The sequence below is a fragment of the Erigeron canadensis genome, chromosome 6 (assembly GCF_010389155.1).
Source record: "Erigeron canadensis isolate Cc75 chromosome 6, C_canadensis_v1, whole genome shotgun sequence".
Classification (NCBI taxonomy): domain Eukaryota; kingdom Viridiplantae; phylum Streptophyta; class Magnoliopsida; order Asterales; family Asteraceae; genus Erigeron; species Erigeron canadensis.
The window spans coordinates 19,391,069-19,416,765 of NC_057766.1; the positions used below are offsets into that span (position 1 = coordinate 19,391,069).

A 25,697-nucleotide genomic window follows, 5' to 3' on the forward strand; every position below is an offset into this window, starting at 1 on the left:
AAACCCTTAATAGTGAGGAATATACTTGTAAAAAAGAGCCTAACATGGTAACATGTTTTGATTTGTTTTTTTATTTCATAAAATTTGATAAAACTTATAGTAACTTTATATTTGGATTGTGTAGTAGTTTGTATCTTGTCTTCATTACTTGTTTACATTAGACAAGGGGGAAATGCATGTGGTGAAGTTGGTCCACATCAATTTTTTTTCTTTATTCACCCATTTGTTGATTGTCTCTTCATATCCTCACAAGATAATTATTCTTCCCTCAAACAAACTTCTCCCAAAACATTCTTTCACACAAAATTTCCATCTTCATAATCACTTTCAATTCTGTCACTTAAAACCCTACTTTCCCATTTTAGTATGTTCATCCAGTAGTTTTTAGAAACGGAAAACTATATACATATAGAGAGAAAAGCTGTAAATGAGATGGGTTTTTTTCAACTTCTAATCTATGCATTAGCAGTTTCATCATTTACTATCAATGCTGATGAATCTCTCAATTTAAACGACGACGTTTTAGGACTAATAGTCTTCAAATCCTCTATCAATGACCCATCATCACATCTATCCTCATGGAATCAAGATAATGAAACCCCATGTTCTTGGAAGTTCATAACATGCAATCCAGTAACGGGCCGGGTCACGGGCCTCTCTCTAGACGGGCTAAATCTTTCAGGAAAGATTGGTAGAGGGCTAGAAAAGTTGCAAAACCTTAAGGTACTATCACTTGCTAATAACAACTTCACAGGATCCATTGACCCTCAACTATCACTTCTTGCCAACCTTGAAAACCTTAACCTTAGTCGAAACAGTTTTTTGGACCGAATCCCGAGTTCTTTAATGAACTCGAGTACCATAAAGTTTCTAGATTTATCACAAAACTTATTATCTGGACCAGTTCCAGATGACTTGTTTTTAAATTGTGTTTCTCTTAGATCACTTTCCTTATCAGGAAATAATCTTGAAGGTCCACTTCCTAGCTCACTTTCCAAATGCACAACCTTAAATCATCTTGATCTTTCCAATAATCGATTTTCAGGTAATCCGGATTTCTTATCGGGTATTTGGTCATTGACCCGGATTCGTGTATTGGATCTTTCTCACAATTCCTTTTCGGGTTCAATACCTACTGGTGTAGTTGCATTGCATGATTTGAAAGAACTTTCCTTACAAGGAAACCAATTTTCAGGAGCTTTACCTTCTGATATTGGTTTATGCCCACATTTAAAGAAGCTAGATTTAAGCAATAATCTCTTCACAGAATCAATTCCTCAATCTTTCCATGCACTTTCTTCTTTAAATTATCTAAATCTAGCTAACAACGCATTAACCGGTGAATTTCCTCAATGGATTGGAAGTTTGGGAGCACTAGAATACTTGGATTTCTCTGAAAACGGATTGACTGGAATCCTTCCGGAATCAATGGGCAAATTACCATCATTGAGTTATTTAAGCCTCTCTGATAATAGTTTAAGTGGGAGCATTCCATTGTCATTATCTTACTCTAGTAAACTGTCAACAATTTCATTAAAAAGGAATAGGTTCAATGGTAGTATTCCTGCAGGTTTATTCGAGCTTGGGTTTGACCAAATTGACTTATCCAGAAACGAGCTTACGGGTTCTGTTCCTCCGGGTTCAAGTAAACTCTATGAGACTCTTCAGGTTCTAGATCTTTCAGGGAACCAGCTTACGGGCGATATCCCAGCTGAAATAGGACTGAACTCTAAGTTAAGATACTTGAACTTGTCATGGAATAATTTTGAGACAAGCATGCCGCCAGAGTTGGGCTACTTTCAGAATCTAACTGTATTAGATCTCCGGAATGCTGCGTTTCATGGGTCCATTCCTAGCGATATTTGTGATTCGGGCACTCTTGGAATCCTTCAACTTGATGGAAACTCTTTCACAGGATCAATACCTGAGGAGATCGGAAATTGTTCTTTACTCTACTTACTGTAAGTCGTCCATCTTTACAACAAATATGTCTATAACAGACATGCTTAGGGTACGTTTGACAAAAGTAGCCAGAATTGGAGCTGGGGCCGGCTAGGGGCTAGGCTTGAGGCTTTTTTTCAACATTCTTTTGAGTAGCTTTTACTTTTGGGGCTTTTGGCGATTTTATAAAAGTCCCTTATAAAATCGTTTAATTGATGACACATTTATAAAATAAGAATAAAAAGTCTTACTTTTTACACCCATTTTCTAAATTGTGTATGTTCATATAGATGATATAATACATATTAAATCAAGAGCAATAATTGGACACTTTTAGTGACTACCTTAACTTCAAGTGTTCCTAAAATACCTTTTTGTTGTTCATCAAAAGATACTTTTACAAAAAAAAAAAGGGGGAACCGTTATTGCAATTTTCACATGTGATGTATGTATAATTGTATATGTATATAAATATGCAGGAGTATGTCTCACAACAGTTTGAATGGCTCCATTCCAAGATCAATGTCACAACTGAAAAAGCTAAAGATTTTGAAGCTAGAATACAACCAACTGGCAGGTGAAATACCACAAGAGCTTGGTGAATTAGAAAACCTTCTGGCTGTAAACATATCTTACAACAGGTTACAAGGAAGACTTCCTTCTGGGGGCATATTTCAAAGCTTAGAAGCAAGTTCTATGGAAGGCAATTTAGGTATTTGCTCACCATTGTTGAAAGGACCGTGTAAGATGAACGTACCAAAGCCTCTAGTTCTTGACCCATTTGCATTTGGGAATCAAAATGGACAACATGAAGGCGGAGCAAGAGGTGATGAATCGTCAAGTAGTTTCAAGCAACATCATTTTCTAAGTATCTCAGCCATTGTTTCGATATTCGCAGCTGTTGTGATCTCCATTGGGGTTTTGGTAATTAGCTTACTCAATATCTCGGCTAGAAGACGGCTTGCATTTGTTAATGATGCACTTGAGAGTTGTTCGAGTTCTTCACGCTCTGGAGCCAGTTTATCTATGGGGAAGCTTGTTTGGTTTGATTCAAAAACCAACCCTGATAATTATTGCATTGCAAACCCTGAAGTTTTCATAAAAACGGCGAACGAGATAGGCAGTGGAGTGTTTGGAACTGTCTATAAAACTCCAATAGGAGAAGATGGTGGTGATGCTTTAGCTATCAAGAATCTTGTTGTGTCGAATATGATTCAGTATCCTGAAGATTTTGATAGAGAGGTTCGGGTTTTAGGAAAAATAAGACACCCAAATCTTGTGTCACTTAAAGGGTACTACTGGACTCCAAAAGTGCAGCTTTTAGTGACCGATTATGTACCAAATGGGAGCTTACAAGCAAAACTCCACGAAAGGTTGCCTTCAAGTCCACCTCTGTCATGGCTTAGCCGATTTAAGATTCTTCTGGGAACCGCAAAAGGACTTGCTCATTTACACCACTCGTTTCGTCCTCCAGTTATTCACTACAACATCAAGCCCAGTAACATTCTTCTCGACGACAATTTGAACCCAAAGATATCTGACTTTGGGTTGACCCGAATTTTGTCAAGGCTAGATAAGCATGTCATGAGCAACCGCTTTCAAAGTGCATTAGGCTACGTGGCTCCGGAACTTGCATGCCAAAGTTTACGTGTCAATGAGAAATGTGATGTATATGGGTTCGGGGTATTGATATTGGAGATCGTGACAGGGAGACGACCGATTGAGTATGGGGAAGATAACGTGTTGATACTTAACGAACACGTGAAGATTCTGTTGGAAGAAGGGAATGTATTGGAGTGTGTTGATGAAAGTATGGGAGAGTATGCGGAAGAAGAAGTGTTGCCTGTTTTAAAACTTGCATTGGTGTGTACTTCTCAAATACCTTCTAGCAGGCCAACAATGGCAGAAGTAGTTCAAATATTACAAGTTATCAAGACACCAATTCCACATAGGATGGAAGCTTATTAGATTTTATAGGATTGTAATTTGATTTTGGTTGGTTGTTCTGTAATTTGTTATTATGTTACTCTTGTATGGATGATTTCAAACCTTTCAGTACTTCATCCAATATGATCTAAGTTCCTTAATTTTGGGACAAGGTTACTCCATACTAGTCATTTTTTCGACCATTTATATGAAAACATATGGCTTATGAAAAGAAAATATCTATCTATACTTCTATTTTATATTATAAAGCAGATTTTCCCTAGATTTTCAACATTGAACTTGAAATTTTCAATATTGATTTTAAGTACTTCTCCAAAATGTCCCTCCTATCTATTCTATATTTATCTAAAACGAGAGTAAACCCGCGCGTTGCGGCGGTGAGATGGTGGGGGTGATAGCTAGGTCAGAGAGTGTGATAGTCAAATGCCTACAGCCTCCGCCCTCGGATTTAAAAATTCGTTGAAAGTATATCGAATGACATCTCTAATGAAAAAGCATAAAATTTTAAGAACACCCATACAATTTTTATAATTTATTGACGTATATTTTTGAGATATAAGATTTTGAATGAATTGGAGGAATAAATGATTTATGGAGGAGAGAGAAAAAAGATGATTGGTAGAGATTTGAGGAGAGAGAAAGTGTATTATGGTTATTTTAAATAAATGTAAAATAGATGTGAGGGGTATTTTGGGGATGTACTTAAAATCAATATTGAAAATTTCAATTCAATGTTAAAAATCTGGAAGGAATCTGCTTTGTAATATAGTATAGATAACTATAATACCCTTTCTCACTCCTCAAATCTTAACCAATCATCTTTTTTCTCTCTCCTCCATAAATCATTTATTCCTCCAATTCATTCAAAATCTTTTATCTCAAAAATCGTACATCGATAAATTATAAAAATTGTATGTGTGTTCTTAAAATTTTATGCTCTTTCATTAGAGATGTCATTCGATATACTTTCGACAAATTTTTAAATCCGAGGGCGGGGCCTGTACGGCTAAGACATTTGACTATCATACTCTATGACATATCAACTCCTATAACCTATCATACTCTATGACCTAGGTATCACCCCACCATCTCATCGCCGCAACGCGTGGGTACTTGCTCTCGTACATTAAAACTAGAACTAAATGCATTTTTGGTCCCTATGTTATCACACTTTTCGCTTGTTTGGTCCAAACTTTTCATTTGTTGCATTTTTGGTGCCAAAAGTGTGCATTTTTCGCAATAATGGTCCACTTTAACGATTTCGCCAATTATCAACCGTTAAGTGGATCATGTGTCTCTCACATGATGGGCAATATCGTCTTATTACACAAACATGGACCAATTTTGCAACTAACTGAGTCTTTATCTTTTATCCTTTTTTTTTCATTATTTATCTTCTTCAAAATATCTCAAATCTCAAAAACCTAAATTTCACAATTTCATACTTTCAAATCTGGCTAGATAAATTCCAAACCCTACATTTCCAAATTTACACATACATATATAACAAAACACACAAATCATATGTATATATTCCAAAAAAACAAAACACATAAATAGATCAATCAACATACTTATTTGATGTCGTCGCTTGGTGATGGCGGAGGTGCGACAGAGGAACTCATCGGTGGTGTTGAAGTTAGGTTTTGATGGTTTTGGTAGTGGTGGTGGGGTAGCCAAAAGCTGAAGCTTTTCCATCAATGGAGGACCATAGTGGTGGTAGCGTGGTAGTGGTAGATCTACACCACGCTAACAATAGATCTACAACCTATACAGATCTACAAATAAAATTACATTCTTACAACCTATGAATATCTACAACCTGTATTTCAGATATATACAACCATATATATAGATAACTCTCAAAAATTAGTGGCAGTGGTTGCTGGTGTCTAATGAAGTGGTCGCTGGAATATTTAAGAAACCCAAAATTAAAGGTAGTTGAAACCGGTTTGACCCAAAACTTGGGTGATGAAGATGATGATGATCTTTTGACGTTGATGATGTTGCATAATTGAAGGTAAAAGGAAGAAAAAAACTTATGAGTTATCGGCATGATTGTATAACTAATTAAATTCATTAGCCTCCAATTTTTTATATCTGTCTATCTATAAGATACGAATATGTGTGTGTGTGGGGAAAAGTTTTAGAGGTGATCTTTACTTCCACGTATGCCTTTTAACTTATGAATATATTTATTTATTATTTATTATATATAGTTTTGTTTAAAATTTATGCACACATATTTGTATAAGGGAAAATGATCCGTACTGCAGACTTTACCTAAGTTTAGGTATTGCCACTTTAAAAAAAGTTAAAAATTAAACTTTTCAATTTGATTAACATACATAACCCCCCTGAATTTTACATAACCTCCCCCGAGTTTTACATAATCCCCCCTGATTTACCTAAGATAGATACTGCATGTTTTACCTAACCTTTCCCCTTTGTATAATAACATAAATTGTAAGATTGGTCCATATTTGTGTAAAAAGACAATATTGTCCCTCACATAAGGTGCACATAATCCATTTAACGGTTGATAATTGACGAAATCGTTAAGTTGTACCATTTTTGCGAAAAATGCACACTTTTGGCACCAAAACTGCAACAAATAAAAAGTTTGGACCAAATGTGCAAAAAGTGTGATAACACAGGGACCAAAAGTGCAATTAGTTCTTAAAACTAGCTATCATCAAACAATCATAGTTCTTAAATCTGCAATCTAGTCATTCGGCTCAAGTATGCGCTTTGAACTTCAAACAAACTCCAAATGTTCTACAGGTAGTGGATGTGATTTGGAACTTTGGATGCAGTAAAACGTTACTTACGCAGATTTTAGTAGTGTTTTAATGTGATTTCATTTTTACTGGATGTTCTTATTGGCTATTAATCAAGAGGTAAACAGGGGTGTGTCCCTCTACTTTGAATTATTACCTATTCTTTGGTGGTCCATCATGTATTGTTACTTGTAACATTCTTTCAATAGCCAAGCAGTAACCCTCTTATCCAAAAAAGGATCCACTAATCCGCTAGGTTCCATAGGCCGGCTAGATATCAGTCTTAACTGGCTTGAGGTTTTCACTCTAAAACTCGAGCCAACTGAGGGATTGAGCCTAATTCACTATTCCAATATCTGGCTGGGGAAGAGAGGGGCTAATATAATAGCAATGTTATCAATGTTTCATATTAGTTGTTTACTTTGATGCATGCCAAGCTTTGAAAAGTATCTCATTTTTATGAATTTTACACCTGCAGTCTCTTTACCCTCGTGTAGAGTTTTGCCTGTCTAAATCGCGATCTCACCGGTCACCCTCTTCATATCTCGTCTATGACGGGATTGGGTATTGTTGTTTGTGAAATCCACAACGCCGGGGAGTCAGACATTCGAGAAAGTTACAAAACTCGTGACATTGACAAAACAGAAACAATTCTATTCGCACTAATGACCAGATTAGTACAGAATAAGTTTGATGACTATAAAGCTGGTCATCGATCAATGAAAAAAAACCTTAAACAATAAAGTAGGTTTCCATTTTAGGAAAGTTGTAGTAGTAAAGAAAGCTTAGAAGTCCATCAATTTCAGAGTCGCAGAATAAAAGCAGGCCAACATAAATAATACAACCACAAAACAGATCAAATTTCCACAAAATTAGGCTTTTCAATCACTCCAATTTATTTCCTAATAACATTAATTCAAATGATCATTCTTTGATCCTCGCATGCTACCGTGTAACTGAAACCCTAAGTTTGCATCGTATCGAAAACACCATTTTTCCCATGGGGGGTTGCATGTCCATTGCAACTAAAAAATTAAAGAAACACAAGAAAAATGTCAAACCCATGACCCCCCAACATCATGACCTTCAAGCCACAAAATTACACATTGGATCAACGAAATATCGTCGACCCGTGCACGTACTCAAAGACTCGTCGGGAAGCGACATTTTCAAGAGATATCGCTTTGGAAAAGAGCTTGGGAGAGGTGAGTTTGGTGTGACGTATGAATGTCAAGACAAGGTGAACGGGGAAAAGGTGGCGTGCAAAAAAATTTCAAAAAGTAGGTTGCGGACAGAGGTTGACATCGATGATGTTAGGAGAGAGGTTGAGATTATGAGACATTTGCCACCGCACCCTAATATCGTGAGGTACAAAGATGTGTTCGAGGATAAAGATGCTATTTATTTGGTGATGGAACTTTGCCAGGGTGGTGAGTTATTCGATAGGATCGTCGCTAAAGGTCATTATACAGAAAGGGCTGCTGCTCTTGTTACCAAAACTATTGTTGAAGTTGTCCAGGTTATTACATATTTCTTCTTTCTTAGCACCTGTGTCACCAAAAAGATACATATGAAAGGGAGGCAGCTCTTTCAGAACAAGTTTCATCTAATAATACCAGTGAGGCTAATCATGAGAGGGTCAGCCTCCCGATGTTAACATGCTCTAGCACGATAATTGCTAAGAAAGCATCACTAAATCTTGCCATTTGAACTAATAGTGACTGAAAACCTATAGACAGATTATGTGACAAAAAGCAAGTGTTTCCTTAAGCAAAGCATCGAATGGTAGCGTTTACTCATTCAAAACAAAGCTAGGTCCTCTCATAATTTATGCCCACAATGACAGGGCAAATTTCATATATAAGGTATGTATAACAACCGTAGTTGCTTCTGTATGTTCATGTAGGTATGCCACAAACATGGGGTAATACATCGGGATTTGAAACCCGAAAACTTTCTATATGCTAACCGAGGCGAAAGTGCTCCCTTAAAAGCAATTGATTTCGGTCTCTCCATCTTCTTCGAACCTGGTATGTATTTAGAAACCAAATTCCACTGGTCAACCGATTACTATTTTGGTAGATATTGATGATGATGTTGTGCTGGTAGAGCAACGTTTTAAAGAAATAGTAGGAAGCCCATATTACATGGCTCCTGAGGTTTTAAGACGGAATTACGGAGCAGAAGTTGATGTTTGGAGTGCTGGTGTCATCCTATACATATTGTTATGTGGAGTTCCTCCATTTTGGGCAGGTAATACTTACATAAGTTCATATGTTTTTATCTTACCTGAGCCCAGAATGCCATGGAATTTAAGCATCAGTTCAACTACAAATGGTCCAAACTTCTGATAACAAATACAACTTGTGATTGTTGGCATAACTAACCACCAAAAATCAAGAATGAAGTATATAAAAGACTGATTCTCGTTATTTATAAAAGTTGTGGGTCTATACTTGCATAATTCCTTATATATGAAGGGGTTGAATGTAACTAGAACAGAAACTGAAGAAGGAATTGCACAGGCGATTATTAAGGGTGACATAAACTTCCGAAGAGATCCTTGGCCTCGTGTCTCTGAGGATGCCAAAAGCCTAGTCAAAGGTATGCTAGAACCCATTGCAAGCAAACGTCTCACCGTCGAACAAGTCCTTGGTATGTACATCCTACTTATAAATTTGTACGTTCACTTCTTTTTTCGATTTGAGAAAAGTTCCCAACATTCTAGTCCTACCAAGGAGAGTTCTATCTATTTTCCATGTCCCTCAAAACTATCCATACTTAGAGAGCAAACTATGGGTAGTTTTGTCATTCTTATGTTATGTAAGACTATATAGGCATGACGTGTAACCTGCAAACTAGAAATGCCATTGAAACTAGGTTTATTTTTGCAGTATGGCCGTACGGTAGTCATTTCTTTTTATCTTGTCCTTTAAAACTATCCATGTATAGTACAAGCTAGTATGCAAGACCTAATACTTGTATTACTAATATACCCATAGGAAGCCGGTGGATACTAAATGCCGACAACGTCCCAGATATTCCTTTAGGAGATAATGTTCGAGTAAAAATCCAACAGTTCTCTTTGATGAACAAGTTCAAGAAAAAGGTCATCAGAGTAAGTCACTATCCAATTTTAATCATCGGATTGCCTTAAATTGTCAAAATTCAAAAGTATTTGAAAATTTACTCGTCTTTATCCAATCAATTCAGCTGGTAGCAGAAAATTTGCCTGACGAACAGATAGATGGGTTTAAAAAATTGTTCCATGAAATGGACAAAGACAAGAACGGTGCTCTTACTTTTGAAGAGCTTAAAGATGGTCTAACCTCAATTGGAGATCAACCTGTTGCTGATCCAGATATTCAAATGTTCATGGAAGCCGTAAGTATATATCTTGATAATATACTAGATTTCGGTCATTTTAAATATGGAAGATTGGAATAATAAACTTAGTTAAAAAGGGAAGGGTGAAATGAGCTAAAGCGGGTTGAAAGTCTCTATATGTTCTTGAGTTTTTTTGTTGGAAAGAAAGGAAAAGAATATGAAAGATTTTAAAAATATTTGTATTCTTGAGTCTCATTTAGGAGAAGAAGACAAAAATAAAAAAGAATTGGAAGGAGGATCCTATAGATTTTGTTTAAAAAAAATTTCCTCCCATTTTTGAGATGATTTGGAAGGAAGGAAAATCCACTCCTCTTCCATTCATTCTCGCATTTCTTTTCTTTTCTTTCAAATGAAACTCAATAACATATAAGTGTAACTATAATTCACAGTAAAGTCATGAATTACCAATATGTCTGTTTTTTTCAAAAGGCGGATCTTGATCAGAACGGGATGCTAAACTGTGAGGAGTTTCTGACAATAGTCGTGCACCTGAAAAAGATTAGCAACGAAGAACAACTCCGTAAAGCTTTCCACCATTTTGACAAGAACAGAAATGGGTACATTGAGTTTGATGAGTTGAAAGACTGTTTGTTCGATGGACATCTGGATCAACACAATGAAAAAATGGTCCATGAAATAATATTTGATGCTGACCTAGATAAGGTGTGACTTCAAAATTCAAAGGAACACAGCTATGAATTAACCTCGAATTTAATTATTTTTAGTTTTGTAATGTAGGATGGACGGATTAGTTACCCAGAATTTGCAGCAATGATGACAACAGGAATGGATTGGAAAATGGCTTCTCGACAGTACTCGAGAGCGATGCTTAATGCAATTAGCATGAAGATGTTTAAAGACCAATCTGTAAAATCAATAACCTGAATGAGTTACCTTTTTGGGTTGTACATATTCGTGATGTGACGAAAACAGCTTATAAAAGGCGAACGGTTTCACGTGAAACGGTCAACGGATCCAAGACGACAATGGTGTACTGACTTGCGCCTTGTACCGTTAAAGTTATATCCCATTGTTAAAAAAAAAAAAAAAAAAAAAAGCAGATGAGGATAGCTCAATTGTAAATCAGTACCTTAATGCAGAAGCTTTTAGTTATCCCTCCCTCTATCTTCCCATGGCAGATGGATCTCTCATGAGCTATTCTATACACTACATTACGAGGTTAACATAAAAACAAATAACGAGAAATACAGTATCTGATCAACTGAACCAATTCTTGACTAATTATAAAGAATTTGTATTTCGTAATAAATCCTTTTATATAAATAAAAAGAATATACATTGTACACCAAGTTAAAAATTATATACAACACAGGAGACTAGCGAATAATTTTAGAAAGCACAGTTGTTGCTTTCATTTAATGTTTCAAGAGAAAAAACTTGGAAAACACAGTTGTTGCTTTATTTAATGGTTCAAGAGGAGTGTGCCATCAAGCAAACATCATGATCAATGGGTTGTGATTGAAGTGACGGTCCAAGATTCATATAGGTGCATTCATCACATGACCCGCCGCTTACATCATCAGAGTTCATGTCGATGCTCCGCCCCGAGCTAATATCTTTCCTTTCCCATTTTTACCCTTGCTAGTCTCAGCAAGGTTCTTTGAGTTCCCTGACTTGCTGAACGGTCCATGTGCATCCACATCTGATAGCCCGTTTTCTAGTGCTCTCACCAAATTCTCAAAATAGTTACGTGTAACACTGTAAAAAGCATGGCAAATCCATTTTAAAAAACAAAAAAAAAACTCAATGTGTACATTTTACGTTGATACTTACCTGGTTAAACCAGCCAACTTTGTTCGGAAGGTATTGAAAGCATCTTGAGAGGAATCCCCAATAAGATGTGTATTCAGTTCCTTCTCCGCACATTGATGAAGCCTTTCTAGACCAGCCTCTGCTTCACCTGCAATAAGTGCATATTATTATATAATACATGTTGCAAAATGGAAGTGTTGGGTAACAGGTCAAATGCATAGAATATACAACACAGGTTGGCAGAAACTTATTGGACTGAAATATAGTTTACCTTGTAAGTACTCGAAAAATTGTCTCTTTGCATGCTCAGGCTCAGGTAGATAGTATCCATATGCATACGTCCATTTTAATACCCGCCTACATTCAACTATCTGTGGTAGACCAAAAAATGAATTAGACTCAGGTCTTAATTAAAAGGGATTACCCAGGATACTTGAAAAAAACATACAAATTTTTTTTAACAAAGGTGAACATAAAAATGAGTTCCCAGCGACAACATACCTGCAACCAGGCTTCTAATATAAACTTTAACTGTGTCTCAGGCAGAGACTGTTTCTCGCTAAGTTTCGCAAGCTAAGAAAAAACATAAAGAGAATTGTGAAAGACTGCTTTTAATACTTAATAGATATATTAAAATTAATGAGTTCATACATGGAAAATCAGATGCGGCTGTTTGTCTATGATGAAATAGAACTAAAACACCAGAATTCCAACTTACATGAACAGTTTGCATCAGAAGCAAATCTGCAAGTGCTTTTTTCCTTGACTGTCATAAAGGAAATGGAAGTTTAAATATCAAAGTATATAAATAAATAGATACATGTCAAACATTTCTTTTAAAAAGTCAACTTTTGCTTACCGATTGGTTCGTTGCCCAGCGTTCGTAGTAGTGAGTATATCTCTCTAAAGAGTTCTTTGCCATCTCTCTTCGACGTTCAGCATCATCATACTGCAAATGAAGATGTCAAGATAGAAAAATCTGATAATGCATGATAAACTTTTAGTAAAAAGTGGTTAATTCATTACAACTCCCTCTTGCTTTGCAGCTTCGTAACGGTTACAAGCATAAAATCCACCTGTTCTCTCTCCATGATCTGACCATTGTCCAAGGCATAGCCTACATGTACAATTTTATAAGCATTTTAGATCAGCACTAAATTTCCATATTATTTCACAATGCTTTAGGGGCTAATCGCATAAACATATAACCAACTTTGGTCCAACTTCTACTTAAAGTAATCAACTTTCATCTAGCTAGATTGCTAGAAAGAACCATCAAAGTTCTGAAAGAACTGATTTAAGGTAATCTGACTATGATGACAGTTTTCTAACTTGATGTTAATCTGGCACTCACATTGCGCCAAAAAACCGGTTACCACATGTAAAATCATAGTCAGTACTGCATTTTTGCTTTGACTAGGTCAAAGGTAAAAGAATGGGAAATCAACTCTATAATCAAAACTGCTAAACTTCAACGGTTTGTTTGGCATAGAATGAATTTTCTACACAAAATGTATAAAATCCTGAAGTTTGTTATGATTTTAAGCAGCTAAGGTCAGATACAAAATCAAATCCTACCAGCAAAATTCAAATTTACACGGAGGTGTGCATGTCATGTGCATACAGCCTTGATTCTTCTCAATGGGCCGCTTGCATCTTGGGCAAGGTTTAGAATTTGCCAAAATCCTGAAGTTGTTGCAAGCACATGAGAACATAACATTCTAAAATCCATATGCATAAAATATGAATTAAGAGGTAATATGAACTATTTACCAATTCATGTTTTCAGACTCTGCACTGTTTTTCAATATCCACTTGGACACGGTATCACAGTCCACAGGGCGATGAGCTTCTTCTGTACACTGTAACGTTAGCAGCAAACAAGCGATGTCAACTCTGATAATTAACTTATAACAAATTTTGCTGCAAATCATAGCAAGATACTTACATTCCAGCAAAAACCATATGAGCAATGGCAAGATACATCATAGCTTCCACTACCAATATCAAACTCAACGGCACAATCACACCCAGGAGAAGGACACCATTTTGTCTATCAATAAACCCAAGTAGCATGCAAATTAGAGGATATCAATCTCGATCAATTTACACCAATGAATGGATTGTGTCATGTTATGTTCCATCTCGATGAAGAATTTCAGAAAACATTAACAATAAAGTGAACTGGTGGAATGGACTAAGCTGGCCAAGCAGGCAGAAAGTCGTCAAATGATATTTTAAAGTAACGCATCCATACCTTTCTACTGTCCTCAATATAGGATCTAAGAAGATAACGGTCATATTTCTTCTTATCTTCATCAGAAGCCAAGAAATTGACCAAGTTTACACCAACAGCAACACCACATGAAGGGACAGGGCATCTCAGTGACAAACATCCAGGACCATCATTAATGGATGTGCTAATGTAAGTTGTCCAACATTTGTTACAAAATGGATGACCGCAACCAGCAGACTGTATCCTATCAAGTGGATATGAATCGAAGCAGATTCCACAAACCTATTCCAAATTCCAAAGTATACATAAATGAGTTATAAGTTATATCAGCAATAACCAAAATGAGATGAAAAAAATAAGCACATAGAATCAAAATGTTAAAATCTTTCTTATGAATAATGACATACTTCACTGGATTTTATAAGTCTACTAATTGGTTCTTCTAACAGACCAACAGCTTTACGAACTTTCTCTTCGTCAGCAAACCAAGCCTCGTGAACATCGTTGACACTCCTGCATAGCACCCTAAATAAGCAACTAATAGAGAGAAACTAACAGTGACAAAGAGGCATGCAGCAATACGATGATCTGTTTTGTGACGGTCGCAATATAGTAATTCACATTAAACATTAGCCTACACCAGCAACCCTTTTATAGGAAGCACTCAAATTTAGCAGCTTACCAGTTATAGCGGCGTAAAAGCATGCAAGCGGAATCTCTTGGAATGGAAAGAACAGAAGAAACTCCAGTAATATCATCCTGTTGACGCCGACTTATATCTTCCTCTGTTAAGATTGTATAATTTTTCTACAACATGAAATACAGAATGTCACTGAGAGTTTAATGGTGCATAGTCACATAAAAGAAACAACAAAGAACATACATTATACTGCATAAAAGGGTAGGTAAAAATGGTAAGAAAAATTATGGTCCTGTCATGTATCATGAGTCAACGTTTTTTACACTTTGATGTACCAAAACATCTGATGCATCATACGAGCGAAATTGGACACCAAAAGCAAATAACTTGAGGCATTTCCCAATTTATAATTCATACTTCACAAAATCTCCATTTTAGGATTCGCATTCTCCATAAGAATTTATCATAGTCCCACATGTACCTTAACTCCGAACTTTTTGTATACTACTTTATTCGTTTTGAAAGAATAAATCGTCAACTAGGAATATACTCAGATTATATGTACTTTCAATGCAATTTGATGCAACTATAATACTAGTTAATAAAATAACAAATGAAGCTACTTCATATTAAAATGGGTTTGGTGATCAAATTGTATCCAACTTATCATGTTTTGCTATTGTATGTATCCAACTTAAAACAATTTATCGTGTCTCAATATTTTAAATTTTCACATTCAATGTATGAATGTATCTAACCTCATATAATTTATAAACTATGATATAGTGAAAACTTATATGACAAGCAAAAAAGAAGACATAAATTGATACATAAAATAGTAATGAACCAAAAGCCCGGTACATATTAAAGAGCAACTTCTAGAACTATATACACAGACAATAGCAAAACATGACAAGTCATGTACATTTTGGTACAAAATCGAAATACCTAAAATCACACGGTCCAGCTAAACCCTATAACAAATAGCAAATTTTAAAACTAGGTACATAAAATAGTAATGAACCAAAAGCACAATACTTAGAAAAGAGCAAGTTTTGAAACTAGACACACACGATAGCAAAACGTAACAAGTCAGATACATTTTGGTGCACTTATCACAATCGAAATACCTAAAAACCACACGGTCCGGCTAACCCCTATAACAATTAGCAAATATACCACACAACTCACACAAAAATCACTAAAAACACCAGAATTACTAAACCAAATATCAACACAACTCACTATAGACCCCACCAATCAAAACTCCAAGAAAACACAATTAGCAACAAAATTAAAACACCCACAAATAAATAAACCATCAAGAAACAAAACCCAGAAATTAAAAACTAAAATTACAACACCCCATTAGATAAAGATCAAAACTTGATAACAAAAATTAGTAGACCCACTTGATGATTATTGGAGATATGATCAGAGCCATCAGAATCATTATCATAAAAACCATATCCTCCATCATCATTATCATCATCATCATCATTATTAGAATCATTAGCACTGTAATTAGAGTCACCACTGTAATAGTAATCTTCTTCTTCTCCTCCATCAAAATCATCTATTTCTGAATCCATTGATTGATTGATAAATTAGAAAGGGAAGAGAAAAAGTGTTGGGAATTAATTAATTAACTTATTAATTTAGGGGTTGGTGTGTATAGAAGAAGGAAATGTTGTCGATATAGAATATGTATACGGGGAAGTCTTGTATTGTAACTTGTAAACCGATAGTCTAATGGTAAATGTTTTTTTCACAAGTTAATTTAATTTTAGAGATCTTCTAAAGATTTACATCTCTAATAAGTGTCTAACTTGAGTTAAATTAAAGAATTTTTTTTTATTATAATTCAGGTTTAAGATTCAATGATTACTTTAGCATCTTGACCTTTGATTATAACTTAAAGGTCACGATTCTTCTAAATTGATCAGTCAAGTTGTTTTTAACCGTCAACTTAAGAGAATCTTTATTCAAAATAAAATTAGACAATCCTCAATTATAATATATATATATGGGGAAGTCTTGTATAGTAACTTGTAAGGATACCCAATGGTCTAATACGAATGGTACATGTTTTTTCACAAGTTAGTTTAATTTTGGGTATAGAAAAGTGGCAGATCTTGACCTATTTGACAAGGGGGTCCAAAAGTCATGGGACCAAAAAGTAACACTAAGAAAAATACTTAGGGGTGCCAAAAATAGCACTAAGAAAAATAATTTTTCACAAGCATAGCGGATAAAATTACACTATCGAACGAAAAAACGGAGGGGTCAGGGCCCCCCTCGGGCTACAATAAAGTTCTGCCTTTTGGATAGAGATCTTTTAAAGTTATATGTAACTTTAAAGTGAGGGAAGGAGATTCTTTCAAGTTACTTCCCTAACTTGAGTCATGTTATAGAAATCTTCACCTTTAGATTAAAATCAAGGGTCAAGAGTTAATTATTATTTTTGAATCTTGGCTCTTGATTATAATCTAAGGGTCATGATTCCTCTACCCTCAAGTTGTTTTCAACTTCAAAGAATCTCTATCCAAAGTGAAGTTGGACAATCCTCAACTCATGGATTGAAATCAATAATTAAGATTCAAAGTTTAAATTTGAATCTTGACTTTTGATTTTAATCAAAAGGTTTAGAATTGTGCAACTTTACATATAAAGTTGATTCAAATTTAAAGGATCTTTATCCATGCTAGGGCTAGATGCGGTTGATGAAAGTCTTACTTCTCATATCAATACAGGTTCATTGATAGGAGATTTTTCGAAGTTTATGTTGCTAAAAATATTAACAAGGATTAGCATGATACCCGCGCAATACGACGATGTGGTGGTGGGGGTCGACTGTTAGTGGTAGAGGCGGCGTCGAGTGGTGTTAATAATTGATGTAAATTAATTGATGTAAAGAGTTAATTAAGATATTTTAAAAGATAAAGGACATAATCATTAAGGGTATTTTACTCATTTGTCTTATGTAACTTTCAATATAGGGTTATTCTTTTTATAAGATAGTATAAAAGTATAAATATTTGAAGTGATAATAAGTATTTAATTTTTTATGGTGAGTTTTTCTTTTTAGATTTATTGGTAGCTAGGTTTTTGGCTCGTGCATTGCACGAGTTGAGCTAAATTTTCAACAAATAACTTAATAAAAGTTCAATATAAAATAAAACCTTCGATGAAAAACGAACATAATTTTGTGTGAAGTTTTAATAACCTTAAACATATAACCCACGACGATTATGGGTATGGTTGTTATATCTATTAGTAAAATCAGACGTTAACACCTACATACCATATGGTTACAACATTGATATTCACATTCTCAAGTAAGACATACCTTATTATGTGTATATAAGAAGATGTAACATGTGGTTATGAATCTTTAATGTTAATAGAGTATAATTTATAGGTAGAATTTATTATTAAGTAGGGATGGCAAAAAAATAAAAAACCGTCTCGATGGGAAAACCCACTACCCGACCAAAAAGCTCGATACCTGTATTTGTACGGGTCAAGGACTGAGGCATGTAGATCCCGACCCGAGATATCTATATATAAATATTCCAAACTTCTATATCCATCCATTATATACATATACATTTATAGAAAAGTTAGTTTTCTTCTATTTTATAACCTTTTCTTCTTCTAAGCTCACATACTTCTATTGGGTGTATAATTTTTCAAACTTAGTTCACACTTCATGATTGTGTTTTCATACTTTATATACATACACACTAATATATGATAGATAAATCTATCTACAAAGCATCATAAAAACATATTCTAGGTCGGGTTTCGGGTTAATAACAGGTATCAAATCGTTTTTGGGTGAACCTTTTCCCCGATAGGGTGCTCCGATAAGATCCCCGATGGGGATCGGGTTAGGTTCGGGTATCATTTCTCTTATCGGGTTCGGGTTCGGATTTAACACTATCTATCCCGAACCCGCCCCATTGCCACTCCTATCATTGAGCGACATCCTCCATGCTCCATGATGTTAATGAATCTAAAATATTGAAGAAGAAAATAAAAAATATATATATTTATGTAAGAAATTTCAACTAAAAGCAATATTATGGCTTTGGACTTATAAGAAGAATATATTTATACTCCTTGTTGAAGATTATAGCTCCCAATTGAATATTACTATTTTAGGAAATGCAAATTGTCCAAATTGCCTTAATAAACAAATTGAAGCACCGGCTTCTTATCTTCTAAAATATTTCTATTATCTTCTTTAAATCAAATACATACATCACTCGATGTTGTCACCACCACCAATAGTCGCCATCACCATTACATCACGCAGTCGCTTTGCGCGGACATAATGCTACTACCTTATCATACGTACATAAGAATATGTATCATGTATTTATTAATCCTTGTAATCATGCGTACATTTAGAATAAAATTTCTAACTTGAACTAATATTATGAACGCGTATACATAGATATAATTTTATACCTATAGGTGGAAACATGAGTTATGTTTCCATACAATATAAGTCTTATGTCATAAAATATTTGTAGTGACCACATGTAATTAATTCCCACATATAATGAACTCGTATTACTTTTTCCTTCGGTAATTGCAGATTCTCATCGAGTAACTTTAATTAACGATATATTTTGACATATGCTCTTTAACGCGTATCTAGTCAAACAACGTATGCTAGACCCATTATCATTCGCGAGTAATTCATAGTTTTTTTTTTTTTAAATAAATAAATAAAAATAATCATCATTTTCTATATGTGGTCTAGTATACATCTGAATAAATAATTTTTTGTAATCAACTATTTTTAATACGAACCATTCTTATTATTTGGGATAAGTATAATATTATTAGGTGGAAGTTGATAAAAAAATGTAGTATTTAAAAAATATATATATATATTATTTTTTTTCTTAGTTATACTTTTTTATTAGGTGGAGGATTATAAACTGAAGATTAATTTTTAAAGTTTGAATAATTTTTTAAGTTTGAATAAAAGATTGAAGTGTTTTTAATAATTAAAAAGTAAAGTAATATTTTTTAAAATCCAATAGATGAAAAGATAAAAAAATCACCATATTATATGTAATTTAATGCTAATGTAATTTGATAATCAATATGTAATTATTACTCTGAATTATAACTTAAATAAGCACATGAGTAAGTTTAAATTTTAAAAGTTTATATTTATTATATAATCATTAAATAGTAAATTTAACTAAATATTTTGTAAATAATATCATAGACCAGTCAATGTTTCTGGAAGGGCGTTTCAAAAAAAATTGTTAAAGGGAAAAAAAAAATAACAAATCAATAATGACCGGGGAATGATATATTTACAACAAATTTTGGTTATTTACAACAATGTACGTTTTATAAAATATGTTGTATATATATCACTCTCCTTAATCACCGTGGGCCATGTATTCTTGTTTTTTAGTTTTTTTTTTGGATAATGATAAATCAACCTAATTGGTATGTCTAAAGTTGTGCCTAATTGTAAGATGATGACATGTGAAAAAATCAGAGTACAAGATTAGGAAAGAGAATTAGTGCATTCTACATGTCAAATTCCTAAGGTTTTAGACATATCTTTAGGCACAACAATTAGGTTAATTAATCATTTTCCTTTTTTATTTTCCCAATGTAAGATTGTAAGATTATGTTTTGTCCGTCTTTTATCTAGATTATGTTTTGTTCAAAAACAATCATCATCACAAAATTCCAGCGGATCCCAAACATGATCCGTTTTATCCAAAAAAGAATAGTTACATAAATAAGAAATCTCCCTTTAATCAACCTTATTTCTTTTTCATTTACAAACAAAGCCATCATCTTTTATTAGTTAAACCTCAAAAATCTAAAACCCCAATTACATATATCAACTTCCCACCCAAAAAATTAAAAATAAAAAAAACAGTTTTTTTTAGTAAAAAAAATCCTCATTTTTATCTGGGTATTTATTTTGCCCACCACCTGTTCGACCATTAGTCTCTGGCAAGTCTTTTTTCTATAAAAAAGAAAAAAAGAAAAAAGAAAAAAAGAAAAATGACAATTGACTTGGTTCCAGGGAGTTCAGGGAGTATAGATTATGTTGGTGCTGACCAGAAAATAACATATTTTAGCAACAAATATGTTTTGGGTTTGACTGTTGTTGCTGGCATTGGTGGTCTCCTTTTCGGTTATGACACAGGTCTTTTTTTTTTTTTTTCATTGAGCTTTTACACATATATGTAGTTGTATAATAATTGTATCTATATCTATAGATGTATGTAAGTATAGCAATTTAGATGTTTGTGTTTGTGATGGGTTTGATTTGATCTGATCTGTATGAAAAATTGTTTCTGTGGGCCAAACAGTTGTTTTACTGTATGTGGTCATGCCATGATATAGTTGCTGGATATAATAGAAAACTTGCCTTTACTTATTTAGAAAAAATCTGTCTAGGTATCGCTTTCTCCTTCGGAACCGGGTTGACTAAAGTTAGTTATAGAAACAGGTTCTTCAACTAGTTTAAATCAGATCAGTGTTTTATGTAAGTGTTTTCAACACTATGATTGAAGTGGAATGTTTATATGAAGAATTTAATTTAGCCTATCTATGTTAAGCTTCTATTTTTGTGATTTAGTAGTCCGGTTGACATGAAAACCAGGAAAAGAGGCCCCTTTTTGCTAAGTGGACTCTTTTGCCATATATATTGACTGCTTGAAAAGTGATTACTTGTGCAGTTGTGCATTATGGAACATGTTCAGATGTTCTTCATTTTAGTGATTATGATTTTCTGATTTTATTTAGGAGTTTAAGATACTTTCTTAGGATAAGTTTGAAATTGTGGTCATTTTTTGAAATTTAAATCTTTTACAGGAGTCATATCAGGAGCCCTTCTGTATATCCGTGATGATTTTGAGGTCGTTGATCAAAGTAGTCTTTTACAGGTACAAGTCCATATATCCACTACTTAATCGGTGGCGTGTGTCTTAGTGGCTTCTAGGAGCACAAGTGAATCAACCTCGACTTTACCAATGTGATATATCTTTTTTCTTGGCATTCAGTTCGTTAATGCTAGTACTCTTAACAGATTTAGATAGAATTGGTATTTTTGACCCCTTTACTTATAAATGGATCAATTTGGGTTATGTTTTATCTCTTATAGGTCAAATGGGTCCAACAAAATATTTGTCAAAAAGAAATGCGCCGAACAGCAGAAGTATCTTTTTAATTCATAAACTTTTTATATCATTTTTTTTCAAGAAGTTAAATTTTTTATCGATATAACATGATGTCTTTAATTATATTTGTCACGGTAGTATTCTATATTAAAATTTGGAAATTTTGGGCAGGAGTTCTGAATAAATCTAAACTGATCTGGCCCATTACGACCTTTATGTAAAGCTTATTCATTTTGACTCCTAATACGTGTAAATCGCAACTTGCCACCTCTAAGCCTACTCGTTTTACGAAACTTTGCTTCAACCTTTAACTCTGTGTATATTTTTATTTATGCAGGAGACGATTGTTAGCATGGCTTTACTTGGTGCAATGATTGGAGCTGCAGCTGGTGGATGGATAAATGATGTACGTGGGCGTAAAAGTGCTACTCTCATGGCTGATGTCATTTTTGCACTTGGATCATTTGTCATGGCTGCTGCACCAGATCCATATGTTCTTATATTTGGTCGCTTATTGGTTGGGCTGGGAGTCGGCATAGCTTCTGTTACCGCCCCAATGTATATTGCAGAAGCCGCACCCTCTGAAATCAGGGGAGGTCTTGTTAGTACCAATGTGCTTATGATCACAACTGGACAGTTTCTTTCTTACCTTGTTAATCTTGCATTCACAGAGGTGAGATTATAATTATTATTGGACTATTGGTTTGCAATATCAAAATCTCTCTTAACTTTTTGTTGACTAGTAATTCATATGTTCCATGATAGGTTCGTGGGACATGGCGATGGATGCTTGGAATTGCGGCTGTGCCAGCTATTCTTCAGTTTTGCTTGATGTTGCTTTTGCCTGAGTCACCTCGTTGGCTATACAAGAATGTATGATATTTTGCCCTTAAATTATTCTGCCCTCGTTTACCTTCACTTTCTATGTGTATGTCCTAAGTTATACTCTTCAATGATATAGAGAAGTAGTTCGGAGGCAATTGCCATGCTGTCAAAGATTTATGATCCTGATCGATTAAAAGAGGAACTACACTACCTTTCTGCTGGTTTAGAGGAAGAACGCCGAGGAAGGAATTCTGTCAGATTCCGAGATGTTTTCAGAATCAAAGAAATCAGACTTGCATTTGTGGCTGGAGCTGGTCTGCAGGTAAATAACATGAGTTATCTTTTCTGGAGGTGGTAAGGAGTGGATTTGGTAATGCTCAATAGAATGTGCCAATGCATTGGATTGTATAATTTTCTAACAAGGTCTTGATTTGCAGGCATTTCAACAGTTCACGGGCATCAACACCGTAATGTATTACAGCCCAACTATAGTCCAGATGGCCGGTTTCGGATCAAATCAATTAGCCCTTCAGCTTTCTCTCATAGTGGCGTTAATGAATGCAGCTGGAACGATTCTTGGAATCTACCTCATTGACCATGTTGGCCGCCGGAAGTTGGCACTCAGTAGTTTGACAGGTGTAATTCTCTCGTTGGTTCTTCTCTCAGTTGCTTTCTTTTTTGAATCATCAGGACATACAAACATGGGTTGGGTGGCTGTTCTTGGGTTGGTCCTTTATATTGGTTCTTTTGCCCCCGGGATGGGGCCTGTCCCATGGACTGTGAACTCAGAAATATATTCGGAGTCATACAGAGGGATTTGTGGTGGAATGTCAGCTACTGTGAATTGGGTATCGAACTTGATAGTTGCACAGAGTTTTCTTTCTGTCACTGATGCTGTTGGTACGGGTACGACTTTTTTGATACTGGCTGCAATTGCTGTGGTTGCATTTGCTTTTGTGCTCCTGTTTGTACCCGAGACCAAAGGATTGAGTTTCGAGGAAGTTGAAAGAATGTGGAGGGAGAGGGCTTGGGGAAGTAGTAATGGCTCAGAATCCCTTCTCGAGGAGGACGATACTTAGAAACCATTCATAGAACCCTAAAGACAGACCAGGCCAGACTGTATCTGTTGGGTAGAGCATTTTGATCTGTATGATTATTAAGCGGAAGCTCAAACATTTATGTAGAGTTTCCTGATGTTCTTGAAAGTATTTATGCGTATTTTCGTATTTTTAGTAAAGAAGGTTTCGGTTAAATCACATTATCATTTTAGTTGACAGGAATGATGATGGCTTTGTGATTAAAACTTTAAAAGTAGCTTAAAGAGATTATGTGTAATCAACTATAAAATAGCCTAAGAGTCCTGCTTGAACATGTAAACTTTTAATGAAAAATATTGTTTGAACCATAAACCAAAGTTGCAACTTGACTTGTATCCTTGTCTCCTTGAACATTTTGGCTTACAATGGACGATTTTCTATAATCAACAATTCAGCAGTATGAAAGTTTGTCGTTTGATTTTGTCATAATTGGCCGATATAAACATCTCTTAGTCGAGTTCGAATTTGTTATTTCGACGAAATACGTATCACCCTTTATCTTCATCGACGAACCTTGGAGCTCTTTAAGAAATTACTAGATGATTATATGGATATAAAATTATTAATTGTGTTAGTAAATACTAATTGATCGTCTAATTGCATGTTTGATATCTAGGGTTATGAAATCAAAAAGGCTTGTATGTATCGCACTCAATATTAATCTCATTGATATTATCACCTAGATCATCGTATGCTTGCAGACTATGATGGTAGATTTTAATCGCCATAGTTCAGTAGATTCTAATCTGCGGTCATCTTCTCCGACGAATTGTCGACCAACTTCTCTTAACTTCATTTTTTCAGTTGACAACTGCAACGATTTTCATTGTGCTTTATCATTCGTTATACTTTATGAAAACAGACACTTGAATTTTCTACAACCTCATTATATTATCTTAAAATCATGTTGATAATCTTATGAGCAAGACACATACCATTTTGCCCAAGAAGTCACACACGAATCTGCAGATAGAAACATTTATAGCACACAAGAATTTCTTCTCAAAATAAAAAGGATCACTACCCTGTCACATGTTTATAGCACATAAGAACTTGTTCTCAAAATAGATAAAATCACTACCCTGTCACATGAAAATTCCAATGCTTGATTTGTAGTTTTATTGTTTAGTTATCAATATCATTATTTATATATGGGGCTAACTTTGTGGCAGTTTAATGCAGTATCATAAGTGAATTTTGAGACAATTTTCATGCGTCGGAAGTACAAATTAAGGAATACTGAAATGCAATAGCAGATAAAGTTTGAAGCCAAACATACTTTGGAAATGTTCCTTCTATAATTGTCGAATGAAGATTCGTACTAAGGTGCAGATATTAAATAATTCAATGTTAATGTAGCTTAAGAGAAATATAACGAATGATAAGGCACAACAAAAATCATTGCATTTGTCATCAAAGATTAATGAAGTTACTGAAGTTGGTCGGAAGAAAATGATCGAAGATTAGAATATGTCATAAGTATATAAAAATTCAAAACCCATTTGCTTTTTTTTTAACGATACCAGATTACCCGTGTGAAAACCCGTTACTGATAGTTAATAACGGGCACCTGACGGGTTTGAGACAGTAATATTTAAGTGCGTCCGAATCCGGATCCAGAATTACTAAAACCCGGCCCATACTCGGTCTGATGATATCCTTAACCGGGGAGTGATATTTATACAACAAAATTTAGCTATCTACAACAAATGTACAAACTGTATTACGCAGTATACAACTATATCATACATGATTTGTTGTAGATAACTAAAAATTGTTGTAGAAGTATCATTTTCCATAACCAAAACTCATTGAAAACTAATATAGAGAAATAGGAGCAAATGATCTCATTCCCATCTTGTCTTCTTGGTCACCAGATCTATGCGTATTGGTTAC

At 34.7% G+C, this 25,697-nt stretch overlaps 3 protein-coding genes and 1 pseudogene across 4 annotated transcripts; 3 read left to right on the forward strand and 1 right to left on the reverse strand.

The window, feature by feature from the left end:
- The first annotated feature begins 290 nt into the window (after positions 1-290).
- Positions 291-4,049, forward strand: LOC122603226 (probably inactive leucine-rich repeat receptor-like protein kinase At3g28040). Of its 2 annotated transcripts, XM_043775877.1 has the most exons (3): positions 291-1,961; positions 2,421-2,767; positions 2,840-4,049. In XM_043775877.1, exons 1-3 carry the CDS (start codon positions 433-435, stop codon positions 3,907-3,909), a joined length of 2,946 nt encoding a protein of 981 aa, XP_043631812.1. In that variant the 5' UTR covers positions 291-432; the 3' UTR covers positions 3,910-4,049. The 2 variants fall into 2 exon arrangements, with proteins under 2 accessions (XP_043631812.1, XP_043631811.1); XM_043775876.1 differs by having other exon boundaries at positions 2,421-4,049.
- A 3,534-nt stretch (positions 4,050-7,583) lies between these two features.
- Positions 7,584-11,018, forward strand: LOC122603696 (calcium-dependent protein kinase 24-like). Its single transcript, XM_043776470.1, has 8 exons — positions 7,584-8,187; positions 8,575-8,698; positions 8,778-8,921; positions 9,171-9,323; positions 9,671-9,786; positions 9,882-10,052; positions 10,485-10,718; positions 10,794-11,018. Exons 1-8 carry the CDS (start codon positions 7,669-7,671, stop codon positions 10,938-10,940), a joined length of 1,608 nt encoding a protein of 535 aa, XP_043632405.1. The 5' UTR covers positions 7,584-7,668; the 3' UTR covers positions 10,941-11,018.
- Positions 11,019-11,294: 276 nt separating this feature from the next.
- LOC122603865 lies at positions 11,295-16,384 on the reverse strand (annotated as a pseudogene).
- Positions 16,385-20,666: 4,282 nt separating this feature from the next.
- Positions 20,667-23,941, forward strand: LOC122603124 (inositol transporter 1-like). The gene is made up of 6 exons (XM_043775744.1): positions 20,667-20,903; positions 21,575-21,645; positions 22,217-22,552; positions 22,645-22,752; positions 22,841-23,026; positions 23,142-23,941. The coding sequence occupies exons 1-6, from the start codon at positions 20,759-20,761 to the stop codon at positions 23,781-23,783; spliced, it is 1,488 nt and encodes a 495-aa protein (XP_043631679.1). The 5' UTR covers positions 20,667-20,758; the 3' UTR covers positions 23,784-23,941.
- The last annotated feature ends 1,756 nt before the right edge of the window (positions 23,942-25,697 follow it).